The sequence below is a fragment of the Miscanthus floridulus genome, chromosome 5 (assembly GCF_019320115.1).
Source record: "Miscanthus floridulus cultivar M001 chromosome 5, ASM1932011v1, whole genome shotgun sequence".
Taxonomy (NCBI): domain Eukaryota; kingdom Viridiplantae; phylum Streptophyta; class Magnoliopsida; order Poales; family Poaceae; genus Miscanthus; species Miscanthus floridulus.
In genome coordinates this window covers 90,924,491-90,937,207 of record NC_089584.1, presented here as the reverse complement: position 1 = coordinate 90,937,207, position 12,717 = coordinate 90,924,491, and the positions used below count along the sequence as shown (strand labels likewise).

Here is a 12,717-nt window from a genome sequence, read left to right as displayed (position 1 = left end):
ACTTGGAAAGAAGAAAGAGAAAAACAAAAAGCTCAAGGCAAAGGTATAAACCATAGGAGTTATTTTGTTTTGGTGATCAAGACACTTAGAGAGTGTGATCACATTTAGGTTTGATAGCCGTACTATTAAGAGGGGTGAAACTCGTATCGGAATACAGTTATCAAAGTGCCACTAGATGCTCTAAGTCATTGCATATGCATTTATGATCTAGTGGAGTGCTAACACCCTTGAAAATGTTTGTGAAAATATGCTAACACATGTGCACAAGATGATACACTTGGTGGTTGGCACATTTGAGTAAGGGTGAAGAAGTTAGAGGTGAAAAGGAGTTAGTCTAGCTAGTCACAAGGTGATCGGATGCTAGTCCCAGAGGAACTGGCGCGTCCGGTCAGTTGTAACAGCGGAGACGCTGGCGTCGGTCAAACGACCGGATGCTAGGTCGCTCAGCGACCGGACGCTGGCAAGGTGTGTCCGGTCATGTTGTCGGACAGCGCTGAGGAAAGTCACTGTGTGACCGGACGCTGTCAGGGTCCGGTCAAGCATGACCGGACGTGTCCGGACGAAGAAAATCATTTCTGGAACCTTACTGGAAGCGACCGGATGCTGGAGGCTGAGCGTCCGGTCAGTTATAGCGCAACGTCCGGTTAACTCAAGTGACCGTTGAGATTAGGACACGTGGTTGTCGTCGGGCGACCGGACGCTGAGGTCCAGCGTCCGGTCAACATGACCGGAGTGTCTGGTCAGCCCGTGTTGTGCCCAGTGAAGGGGTACAACGACTCTATTTCGTAGGGGCTTCTATTTAAGCCCCATGGCCGATTGAAGCTCACACCTTTGGCCATTTTCATTAACATAGCAACCTTGTGAGCTTAGCCAAAGTCCTTCCACTCATCTCCATCATTGATTCATCATCTTTATGAGATTGGGAGTGAATCCAAGTGCATTGCTTGAGTGATTGCATCTAGAGGCACTTGGTGTTCGTGTTTTGCTGCGGATTTCGCTTGTTACTCTTGGTGGTTGCCGCCACCGAGACGGCTTCGAGCAGCGAGGATCGTCGAGCGGAGGTTAGTGATTGTCTCCGGCTCAGATCATAGTGATTGTGAGGGGTTCTTGACCTTTCCCCAGTGGAGACCCAAAAGGTACTCTAGTGGATTGCTCGTGGCTTGTGTGATCCTCATCTTATGTTGGTTGTGCGACACCCTATTGAGAGTTTAGCGTGTGAAGCCAATTAGTACGTGAACCTCCAAGTGAGTAAATCGCCACAACGAGGACTAGCTTGCCGGCAAGCAAGTGAACCTCGGTAAAAAATCATTATGTTCATCATTGATTCCGAGGTGATTAGTCTTCATTGTTATTCATCCTTGTGATTGATTGGTTCCTTCATCTACACGGCGGTATAATCTTCTTGATCACTCTCTTTACATTACCGCAAACTAGTTGCCAAGCACTTTAGTGTAGCTAGTTGTGAGAGCTTGGTTGGTTGGTTGGTGTGGCTCTTTAGTTAGCCTTTGAGAGCACACTAACATAGGGTAGTATCATAGCTATTGTGTGAATAGATACTATAAGGGCTAACGGCTCTTTTGAGCCATGGGACTGTAAATAGAAGTGGTGGCTGGCCTTGGGTCGGGAGCTGAGCACACTAGAGCCTTGTGGCTTATGTAGTGGTGCTTAGGAGCCCTCTAACTCACTTGTGTTTAATAATGATCATCTGATCGAGTGAGTGAGCAATTATAGTGCGATTGCATCTTGAGGTTTGCATCGAGTGTCATTAGGTGATCGAGTTGCAAGCTGGTGGTGCTTGTTACTCTTGGAGGTTGCCACCTCCTAGACGGCTTTGTGGCTTGTGACTTCATTGAAGTACGCAAGAAGATTATGTGGTGCTCCGGAGGAGGATTTCTGAGGGGGATTGTGCTCACCTCATGGGGACCGCGAAGAGCAACTCTAGTAGAGCGTGTCATTGAGCTACCTTCACTTTTAGGGTAGGTTCTTATGGTGTCCAACGTGTGGGCTTGGAGGGTGATGCCAATTAGCCGCCGAACCCCCAAGTGAGCGGCCAACACAATGGGGACTAGCATATTGGCAAGCACGTGAACCTCGGGATAAAATTATCGTGTCATCCTTGTCTTCCCGTTGGTTTGCATCCTTGTTACACAAGCTTGTATTTACTTTCATATACTTGTGCTTGTGTAGTTTCTCTAGTAATTAGTTGGCTTATGTAGTTGGCTAGTTACCTTCTTGTTTGTGTAGCATAGAAGTACCTCCCTTGCGTGACTAATTTGGTTTGAGTAACTTTGTTAGTCACATTGTTTAGTTTGTGTAGCTAAGTAATTTACGCTCTCTAATTCGGCATTAGTTGCCTTATTATTGAGCATTGCTAGTGAGTTTAGGTGGCTTTGTGCTTTTGCTTACTAGATTGTGCAGGAGCTCCCCTCGGTTGTGTGAAGTACTAGTTGCATAGGTTTGTGTGACCTTATAAGCTAGATTGGTTATGTGAGCTCTAGCTAGCCCGACATCTTTGTTGCCTAATTAGGATCTTTTTAAGATGCTTGAGAACTTAGATAGAGGGGTGTAGTCTTGGCTAGACCGATAGTTTCAATTCCGCATTTGTTTCGGTTAGCCAGCGCGATTAAATTTAGAAAGGACTATTCACCCTCCTCTAGTCCGCCATCTCGACCCTACACCAGCGTACACCTAGGAGCAGGCGTAGACCTTCCCTTCCTGCAGTGTTGTCTTCGCCCCGCTACGGTGCACGCCATGGCTGTGACGGCACGAGGTGGATGGGAGGCGCGGAGGAGCACGGGTTGGGCCCGAGTGTGGCGCACCCACGCTAGAGAGGGCCGCGATGGCCAAAGAAGGAGAGCGGCACAGTGGATGCGCCGGCTGTGGTCACATGCGTCAGTTGGGAAATGAAATGTCGTTGTGTTTTCGAGAACCGTGAAACACTTAAGGTAGAGTGAAGCAGGCTTGTTGGGCCCGATGGCTGCGCAGACCCGAGAACGAGCCGTCTGGATGGATATGCCTAGATGGACACCCCCAGCAGAGAATTTCTGAATGAGGAAAGGAAGATGACGATGATCACGCCCAGGCCAGCTTCTAATGTATCATGACCAAACGCCCTGTCAACCTTAGAGCCATCCTAAGACCAGGGGAGTCCACCACTCATATTCATCTCCGGTTGTTTTCTCTTACTGTCCCTTGACAGCCGGCGAGTCGAGCAACTCTGGCAGGGCTCCAAAATTTGAGTGCTAAAAAAGTTCAAAATGATTTCTACTAAAAATGAGAGGCAATCAAATCATCACCCTCGACCCTTATTCCTAGGGACTCTCCACCCTATACCTACTCAGCTGTTGGAGTGGGTTTCCACCCGTGTGGCTCCTCTCCTTCTGAGCGGGATCCAACTCACCTGATGGATCTCCCTCGGTAAGATGCGTGGCTCCTCTCCTTATGGCTAGATCTCATCCTCTCCTCGCGGCGACCTAAACCGCTCCTCCATTTTTCCCTCCCGGTGAAGCCACCTTGACGAGATCCTGGCTGCTCCTCCCTGTGACCTTGGCTCCTGCGTGGCTCGTGACCTCCTCTCATCAAAAATAAAAGGGGCTATGATTTTAGGTCCTTTTTGTTTAAGATGTAGTTTTTTTTGTTGTGTTTGACTCAAAAGCTAGCTTTATGACTTTTGGTTTCTGGATGTTTGACTTTTTAGTATTGATATTTGTAATAATATTTTAGATTCTCAGCATGCTTTTCAACTTTTCTAAATTACCTTTTTAGCTTTTTAAAAACCAGTCCAATAAGGACACCACCAACATAACTGTTAGTCTCATCAAAATCTACAATATACATCAGCAAGGATACAATGAGACTCCTAACCTTCCAACCTAGACGTACATGCACTAAGGCATCTTTTAGTTGTGGCCCCCACATTCTTTTCAAGATGATGGCCCCGTTCGCTGGTATGAAACTTGGCTGAAACTGGTTGAAAAGTACTGTTTTGGCTGAATTGTTGTGAGAGACAAAATAGTATTCCGACTGAAAAAACAAGCCGAACAAACCGAATATGGGATAAACCGAACAGGCCGATATGCATACATGCTTGGCATGCCAGGGATATCTCCCATCGCTCTCCAACGCGAGACCGAGCAGACGCTTCAGAGCACTCACTGTCTCTTTAAGCCACTCTGAGAACATATCTTCCTGCTTTTTTTTTTGTTCTAACCTGCATGGCATGACAAGGCTAACATCCACGTGGAGCATTGGGCATGGCCTAACTAATCCGTTTGTTTCGGCCTGTTCGGGAGACCGTATCGTATCGTGAATTATTTACTGCTGGCTGGTTTAGTGTGAGAGAAAAACACTGTTTCTGACTGAAAATTTACGATCGTTTACGAGCGAGCGAAGAGCTCAAGGGCCTCGTACCGGGAGATGCTCTAAGGTTGTCAGTCCATGGGACACACCAGTCAGGGACTCAGCATCATCAGCCAAGGCGAGCGTCGAAGTATTAGCGGACGCGGGGTCGGGAACTCTCCTGTTTTCACCCGAAGTTCCGAACGATAAACGCAAGAGGAAAGGGGAGGCGGAACCACGAGAAATTGGTTCTGCTCTGCGATTCAGCCCGGCGAACGCTCGCTTGAGTTGGAGATAAGCTTCGATTCCACCGTCCCAGACTCCCAGTGGATTTGTTACTGCGATGGAGGAGCAGTTCATCCTCCGCGTGCCGCCATCCGTGGCGGATCGGATCGAGCGCCTCATGAATGAATCCGCCGCTGCCTCCTCCAACCCTGACGAGGCCTCCCTCGACCTCTCATTCTCAGGTTAGGTTCCCTAACTCCCCCGTCTTCTCGCCCTCGAATCCTACTCCCTGTCTGCGAAAACCTAGCGTGTGCTAGGCCAGTAACCCTAACCCCCTTTGGAAACCGCTGCTCATGAATTCGCTGCTTGGGGATTACATGTCCGTAGGCTGTTAACGGAATACGGAAGTCAGGTCAGGTGCGGCGGGGGGCTTGCAAAGGCGCCGAGAACGCTGGTGGCGCTCTCTGGTACAGATTGCCGCAGCTCGCGGGGAGTTTGGCTTGGGCGTGCCGGGGTCCTGCCCTTAGAATTCTTAGCACGCCTAACTGTTCCGTTATTAGCAATAGTTGGAACAGAGGACGCTGTTAACCAATCAGAGGCCAGAGATCAGTAGATCACAGGCTACACTGTGCCCGTCCTGCTAGGTGACTCTGCAATCCGATTGCTTTACCTTTAGATAAGCCTTGATGTTTTTTTTTAATGAGATAAGCCTTGATGTTAATCACGTATGGAAGATCCATGTACTATCGGATGAAATGGTCCACATGTAGCAGCGGATGTAATAATTTAATGGTGAATAATTAAAGTTTAGGAATGCAAATGTTGTGCTCCATGCTTTTGTTAATTGTGCTTTTGCAAATCATGTTTCCCTGTGTTTGATGATTTCTCTCTTTTCCTGTGCTTAATGCAGCCCAATTTCTGATCCAGATGAAATCATGAAATAATTAGATTGCTATTGGTAGTCTTAGAAATAACTCAAGAGCAGTAATTATATGACTCAAAGAGTTGAAGCTGTTTCATAATTCATAGTGGGCATGCTAAGTCCTTATTATAAAGCTTTTAGCTTGATAGTTTTTTTGAGGATTTTTTTAGCTTGAGATTTGAGACAAAGATGATATGATTCATTGGATATGACATCCATTATGTGCATTGGTGCTTATTTGGTTCAGTTTTCTCCTCTTAGTGACAGTGAAACACTATGACCCCTCTTATTTGTGAGCATACAACTTGAAACATTTGGAACTTTTGTGACCTTGTGGGTTGATGAGATATTCCTTCGTACAGAGGATGGAAGAAATGGTACATTTATGATCGGTAATGAGAGCTTTCCTGCGTCTCTCTTGGATCTACCTACTGTGGTGGAGTCGTACAAAACATATGATGATTCTGTACTAATTAAAACTGCTGATGTTGGTCAGGTAAAAGTGCAAGTTTACTGTATCACTGTATGCCACCTATTTATTAAATTTCAATCTTAAAATCATCAGCTGAAAAACAAATTGAAACAGATGATTATGGTAAGAGAAGAAAATGATCCTGCTCCAGAAGGAGTTGAATGCAAGCATGGGCTTACTCCTCCAATGAGGGATGCACGCAGGCGACGTTTCCGCAGAGAACCAGACTTGAATGTATTAAAATTAATTGCCTTCTAGCTCCGTTCGATACCCAAGTTCATGTTCATAGAAACACTTTTAGGTGGAACCCTGATTCTTCCTTGTACAATTTTGCAGGCAGAGCTGGTTAACCAAGTTGAGAAGCATCTTATCAATATCATGCATGGAGTATCTGTCAGTATCCTTTTTTTTCACCTTCCATTTACTAAATTCTAGCTTGTGTAGTTGTGTTGTATTCTAGCAGCTGGACAAAATGGTATATAATATTTTTTTACTATTTAATTCTTAGGTTTTCTCAGTATTATTTGGTTACTAATGTTAGTTGACAAATGGTGTGTCTACATGGAGCTCCCTCCAGTTATGTTTTTGAATTGGTTGCTTAAAACATCCATAAGTCAATGTGCATTTGGTTTGTTGGTTCAAGGAGTCTATAAGTTTCACCGTTTTTTTCCATGTAAATGTTCATATTTCCTTGACTATCAATAGATCAGAATGCCAGTGTGATAGGAGGTGAAGAAGGTGGTGATCGTAAGAAACCTCCAGTAGCTCGTGCAACCAAGCAGCCAGATGTTCAAGAGCCTGCTGTGAATGGAGAGGAAGCGGAACCTGAGAGGAGTGACACTGATGAGTCAGAGAACTGAAGTGGATCTGAATCGAGTGCGGCCGCAGTGGTTAGTTCCAGTATCATATAGGGATAACACTTCCTATCTAATAGTTTAGTTCCACATTTCTTTGTAGGAGTAATTCATAACAGGAAACCCCCCCTCCTCTTTTTATACAGAAACATGGGGTATGTGGCATTGATTAAAAACTATAAGATGGTTGAAAAAAATATCTACATCTGTGTCTTTTGTTCAATTTAATTTTGTCTGATTGAGCACCGCATTCGTGGGAGTGCAATGGCCATCTTGTTTATATTCTGTGATTTGAGTACCCATCTGGACTAGGTCTGGGCAGAACAGTCAGATTAACACTCAACTGGGCTTAACAAACTTCCAACTGGTTATGATCTTGTGACACAATCCTCATTTACGTACGCACATATAGGTACGGATTATATTAAACTCATGGGCGTTATTGACTCTAGCATGTATAGTAAAAGTAGAATAATACCTCTGCTGTGGAATGGGTCTATATAGAAAAATAGATGACAATAGATGTGTAAACATAATTAATAAAATGGACTATAAATGTCACGAGAAAAAATATTTTAGATTATTGGGTGGTTATTGTTCCATACTAGCAATTAGACATGCTTTCCTATCTTGTACTCTTGTGACCAGCCTCAACTTTAGTATTATCTCTGGGAAAAAAAAATACTTGATACATTTAACTTTGCATGGTCTTCGGTGTGTATTTTGATCGCAAAAATTTTTAGATTATATTCTTAAAATCCTTTAAATATAAGATATTTTGTAAGTATTTTGAATACAAACCTACATATATAACCTACGCATGATCAAACTAAATAATATAATAGTTATTATTGATTGTAGGTTTTGAGCTTTGACTAAATCTTGTCCTAAACGACTCTAAATAATATAATAGTTATTGTTGTTTGTAGGTTTTGAGCTTTGACGAAATCTTGTCCTAAAAGACTAAATAATATAATACTTATTGTTTTTTTTAGGTTTTGAGCTTTGACGAAATCTTGTCCTAAAAGACTAAATAATATAATACTTATTGTTTTTTTGTAGGTTTTGAGCTTTGACTAAATCTTGTCCTAAAAGACATTTTTGTGACCGGAGGGAGTACGCAGACTACATGATAAGATTTGACTCAACGGGGAGTACAGAAATATAATTAAGACGTGCTTACTAAGTTTGTGATCACCCCGCATGCTAGTGCACTTGTTTTATCCATCGCCTCCAATCCAAAGCCAAAATCTCGTGCATGTTCATATAAGTCGGGAGCAGCTTTCCCATGACGCCTACATATTACCTCATACGGTGAGAAATTTAGGCCCATTTCTCTTCCCAATTGGTAGCAAAATGTGTATACTAATTGAGACTACCTAGTCAGATTAAAGCCTCAATTACCGAAGCAAAGCAACAGAATTAAGGTTGCTAGTCAGATTGAATTAAAACCTGCTCACTTTTATTCATACTTTCATAGCATAGAAGACATCAGACGATACTTGTTACACACCTCGTCCCGTTGCGAGGTATCAGAATGGATACCAAGTTTTTGTGATTCTCTCCTCCAACCGAAGACTTCTGCCACCATTCTTGTAGTTTCATCTTGCTTCTTGTTCAAGTGTACAGCTATGCCAGGTCCACTGACTCTGGTGACGCTCCTCCTCCCCGTGGTCGAGGACGTTGCTGTGCATGTACCTGTTGCAAGAAAGTGTACAAGCCTCTTTTTGATTTTTCTTGGTTGTGGAGCTTTCAGCTTAAGTTCACAGATTACTCTTGAATCTCTGTGCTACGTAGCCATTGCTTGCTTATACGCTTTCACGCCATCAAGTCGGAAGGAGAGGACTCTTTCCGGAATATTTCTTTCTCTGCTTGCCGTAGTGGTTGTCTTATCAGCGGCCAATGACAAGCGCAGCAACGCTACCGTGGCTCTGGCAGTGTACTGCAAATGGAAGCTTCGTTCTCGCTGCTGCACAGAAGCACCTGCTGCTGATGCCGAGGTGCCACTTGCACCGGTGCAGGAAGAAGCAAGATGTGCTCCCGTGCAGCAGGCCATGCTCCACCTTCACAACGAGGATCTGCCACGGTGTAGTAGTACTCCGGTGCAGGTGCAGCAGACCACGATCCACATCGAGCAACTGCCACGGAAGTTCACGTACAACGAGATCCGAGCCGTCACCGGAGACTTCGGTACCATGGTGGGTCGCGGCGGCTCCGCCGAAGTCTACCGAGGCCTCCTCGACGACGGCAGGGCGGTGGCCGTCAAGCGGATCACCAGCGACAAGCCTGTCGGGGAGACTGACTTCCTGAGAGAGATCTCCATCGTGGCGAACGTGCACCACCGCAGCCTGGTGCGCCTCCTCGGCTACTGCGTCCTGCGAGGGGGCAGCAGCCAGTACCACCTGGTGTACCCGTTCTTCGAGAACGGGTCGCTAGACTGGTGGCTGTTCCACGGCGAGGAGCGGAGGCGCCTCCTGCCGTGGCCGACGCGGCGCCGCATCGCCGTCGACGTCGCCAGGTTGCTCGCGTACCTCCACCACGAGTGCCACCTCCAGATCCTGCACCTCGACATCAAGCCGGCCAACATCCTCCTCCGGGCGCACGTGTCGGACTTCGGCATCTCCATGTCCATCGCCCAGGACGGTCGGAGCACGGTCGGGTACATGGCGCCGGAGATGCTTGTCAGCTCACTGTCCGCCAAGTCCGACGTGTACAGCTACGGCATGATGCTCCTCGAGCTTGTCGTCGGGCGCCGAAGCGTCGACCCCGGAAGCGCCGCCTCGTCCGAGACAGCGGACCTCTTCGCCCGTGTTGTGCGGGATAAGATGGTGCGAGGCGAGCTAGTGGAGCTGGTGGACACGGCCATGGCGCACGTGGACGTGCGGGAGGTGAAGGTGGCGCTCTGCTGCGTCCAGCACAGCCGTGACGTGATCAGGCCCAGCATGCTAACTGTTTTGGACATGATTGAAGGCCGTGTGGCAGTCGATCTGCCGCTGGGGACGTCCGTCTCCGTCGCGGATTTCATGGAACCACTTTCCTCGCCAGTCGCGCGTTATCGGTGACAAATAGTCCCTAATATTCAGACCTATATAGATGGACTAAGGCCCCGTTTAGATCCAATTTTTTTTTTGATTTTGGCTACTGTAGTACTTTCGTTTGTATTTAGCAATTAGTGTCTAATTATGGACTAATTAGGTTCAAAAGTTTCGTCTCGTGATTTCTCCCCCAACTATGCAATTAGTTTTTTTTTTCGTCTACATTTAGTATTCCATGTATGTGCCGCAATATTCGATGTGACGAGTACTGCACAAAATTTTTTGGAATCTAAACATGCCCTAAAGTGAACTTCAGCCGTTTAAGGCCGTTGAGTTTTTTAAACTGTTTTTGTTTTTACAAAAGCTAAAAGCCAATCAAAAAAGTTAAAAGCCACGGCTACTTTAGACCAAAAGCTGCTTTTGCCCTGTTACAAAATTAAAAGTAGCCTAACTCCTGCTTCCGGCTGCTTTTGGGGCAAAAACTGATTTTGAATAAAACGTTTCGTTCCTTAAAAAAAAAAGAAAACGTTTCGTTTTTCTTCGTTTTCTATTCCATCCGCATCCCCTGCGCTCCCGACTTCACCGTCTCCGGCGGCCTCCTTCACGGCGGCGCGCGCTGCTCCTGCCCCGGTTCTTGTGGTCACGGGCGCGGCCGGAAACTGAGCGAGCGAGCTCCATCGCAAGATAAGGCGGCGTCCCCGGAGGCGCGGCCCCGTCGCACGGAGGCGCGGGATCCAGCACCGAGGCGCGGTCCCATTGCATGGAGGCGTGGCCCCGTCGCACGGAGGCGCGGCCCCGTCGGTGCGTGGATGGCGGACGGGAAGGGGGCACCAGCTCCGGCGGACGGGAAGACGGATGGGGACGGGATGGCGCTGCCGGCGGACGGGAAGGGCACCTGCTCCGAGCTCCGTCATCTCGATCCGCGCCGGGCACCTGCTCCGAGCTCCCTCATCTCCATCCGGTGGCGGTCGGATGCGAGCTCCCTCATCTCCTTCCGCGCTGGGCCCTTGCCCCGGCGGCCAGTGGCGGGCACGGCGCCTGCTCCGGCACCGGTGGCGGCGTGGGCCCTGCCCGGCGGCCAGCGTGGCCTTTGCCCCCACCCCGACGACCAGCTCGGGCATGGCTCCTGCCCCAGCGCCGGCGAGGCCTTTGCTGTTTCTAGAGGATGAACAACCTATGAGGCTGACAAGCGGGGCGGCTCAACAGGTTTCTCAAAGGCCACCACTACTCAACCAAAGGCTCGAATTTTTTTACAATTCGGTCATTTTTTTTAAAGTTTCTCATAAATAGACCCCTGGCGGAAAGAATTCAGGCAATGGACCCTTAGCTCGGCGCCAGAGTAACTGACGCTGAGCTGGCGGGCACGATGGCAGGGAGCTCGGCGCCGTAGATCTTGGCGCCGAGCTCGGAAATATCTATCCGGCCCGCGCCTCTTTCTCTTCCTTTCTCGCCCAAGCCGCCCCTGCCCGTGCCGTCGCCGCCGCCCTTGCCCGCTCCACCGCCGCGCCGCGCTCGCGCCGCCACTGTTGCTCCGGCGGCTGAGCCCTCGCCGTGCCGCGCCGCCGTTGCTGCTTTGGCGGCCGAGCCCGTGCCCTCGCCGCGCCGCGCCGTGCCGCCGCCGCTGCTCCCTCGCCCGAGCCCGCACCGCGCCGCCGTGCCCTCGCGCCGTTGCCCGTGGTTGGCGGCAGCTCCGCACCGCCACGCCCTCCACCGCCGTCCTCGCCTTAGCCTCGCCTTGGTCTCCACCGGCAGCCTCGGCCTCGCCCCGCCTTGCCCCCCTCCACCGCCGACCTCGCCCCGCCTTGCCGCCGTCCACCGTCGGCGTGCCTCCCGCGCCCGTCGAGCCGGACTCGCCGCGCGGAGCGCTGGGCACCCCACGCCCGCTGTGCGCCACCTCTGTCGTCGGCCGCGCCACCACGGGCCCGGATCTTCGCCTTGACCTACGCCCATCGTCCGCTGACCCAGAAAGGTAAAAATTATGAATATGTAATGTACCTATTTAGTTGGTGTTTGTTATTTACTAGTTACTGTGATGACTCGGTTAGTTGATTTAGTGAGATATATATGTAGATAGATAGAAACATAGATACATAGGTAAATAGATATAGTTAGATAGCTACTTAGATATGTAGTTATATTTGTAGTTAACTACATATGATCTAGCTATTTAGTGAGTATACTATAAATATATACGTAGTTATTATCTTGATTACTTAGTTTGTAGTTAGAAAGTACTTGTTAGGTATTATCTATCGTCTAATTTAGACTAAAGGACATGTGTTTCGTTACGTTTTTAAAATAGATGGACAACCAGTGACCATATATCATGGAGGCATGGTTGAAAGCGATCGCTATGGATATGTTGAGTTTCTTGACATGCAAAGCGTGCCTGTGCTATTCAATGATAGGCCTTCATTTAGTGAGATGGTTGCAAGGGCTCGGGAGGAGCTGCATTGCTTTGGAGATGATGACATTGCAGTTGATGGTGTACTGCACCTAGGTTGTCCTCCGAACATCTTCAGGCGAATGATCTCAATTGGTTGTGCGGATCAGTGGGAGAACTATGTGAGATCGGCTATGAAGAGCCAGCTGCAATGTTTGGACGTGGTTGTGCGTCGGGTGTAGTTGATCCAATCCCTCATGGGTTTACCCTAGCAATGGATCATCAGGCACACATCGACCCTCCCGTTCCAGAACCTTACCTGCATGTGCAGATTGCGCCTACGGTTCTCGATGCTCAATCTGCCCCCAATGTGGTATTTGGAGATGGTTGTCATACTCATGTTTTCGTGGCAGATCCTCCTTATGAGATCCTTTTAACACAGAATCATCCGAGTAAGTGTCTTAACCGCATAGTTTTTGGGAGCTTAC

The 12,717-nt window shown here is 48.3% G+C and overlaps 2 protein-coding genes across 4 annotated transcripts; one reads left to right on the top strand and one right to left on the bottom strand.

Annotated features, from left to right (window-relative positions):
• Positions 1-4,476: 4,476 nt before the first annotated feature.
• Positions 4,477-10,028, top strand: LOC136452592 (transcription initiation factor TFIID subunit 7-like). 3 transcript variants are annotated; one of them, XM_066453198.1, is made up of 6 exons: positions 4,477-4,805; positions 5,848-5,981; positions 6,072-6,191; positions 6,294-6,354; positions 6,663-6,847; positions 7,673-7,696. In XM_066453198.1, exons 1-5 carry the CDS (start codon positions 4,682-4,684, stop codon positions 6,815-6,817), a joined length of 594 nt encoding a protein of 197 aa, XP_066309295.1. In that variant the 5' UTR covers positions 4,477-4,681; the 3' UTR covers positions 6,818-6,847; positions 7,673-7,696. The 3 variants fall into 3 exon arrangements, with proteins under 3 accessions (XP_066309295.1, XP_066309294.1, XP_066309293.1); XM_066453197.1 differs by lacking the exon at positions 7,673-7,696 and adding an exon at positions 7,874-7,997 and having other exon boundaries at positions 4,478-4,805; XM_066453196.1 differs by lacking the exons at positions 4,477-4,805; positions 5,848-5,981; positions 6,072-6,191; positions 6,294-6,354; positions 7,673-7,696 and adding an exon at positions 7,874-10,028 and having other exon boundaries at positions 6,835-6,847.
• A 1,141-nt stretch (positions 10,029-11,169) lies between these two features.
• Positions 11,170-11,796, bottom strand: LOC136454916 (uncharacterized). The gene has a single exon (XM_066455157.1). The coding sequence runs from the start codon at positions 11,794-11,796 to the stop codon at positions 11,170-11,172; it is 627 nt and encodes a 208-aa protein (XP_066311254.1).
• Positions 11,797-12,717: the final 921 nt, after the last annotated feature.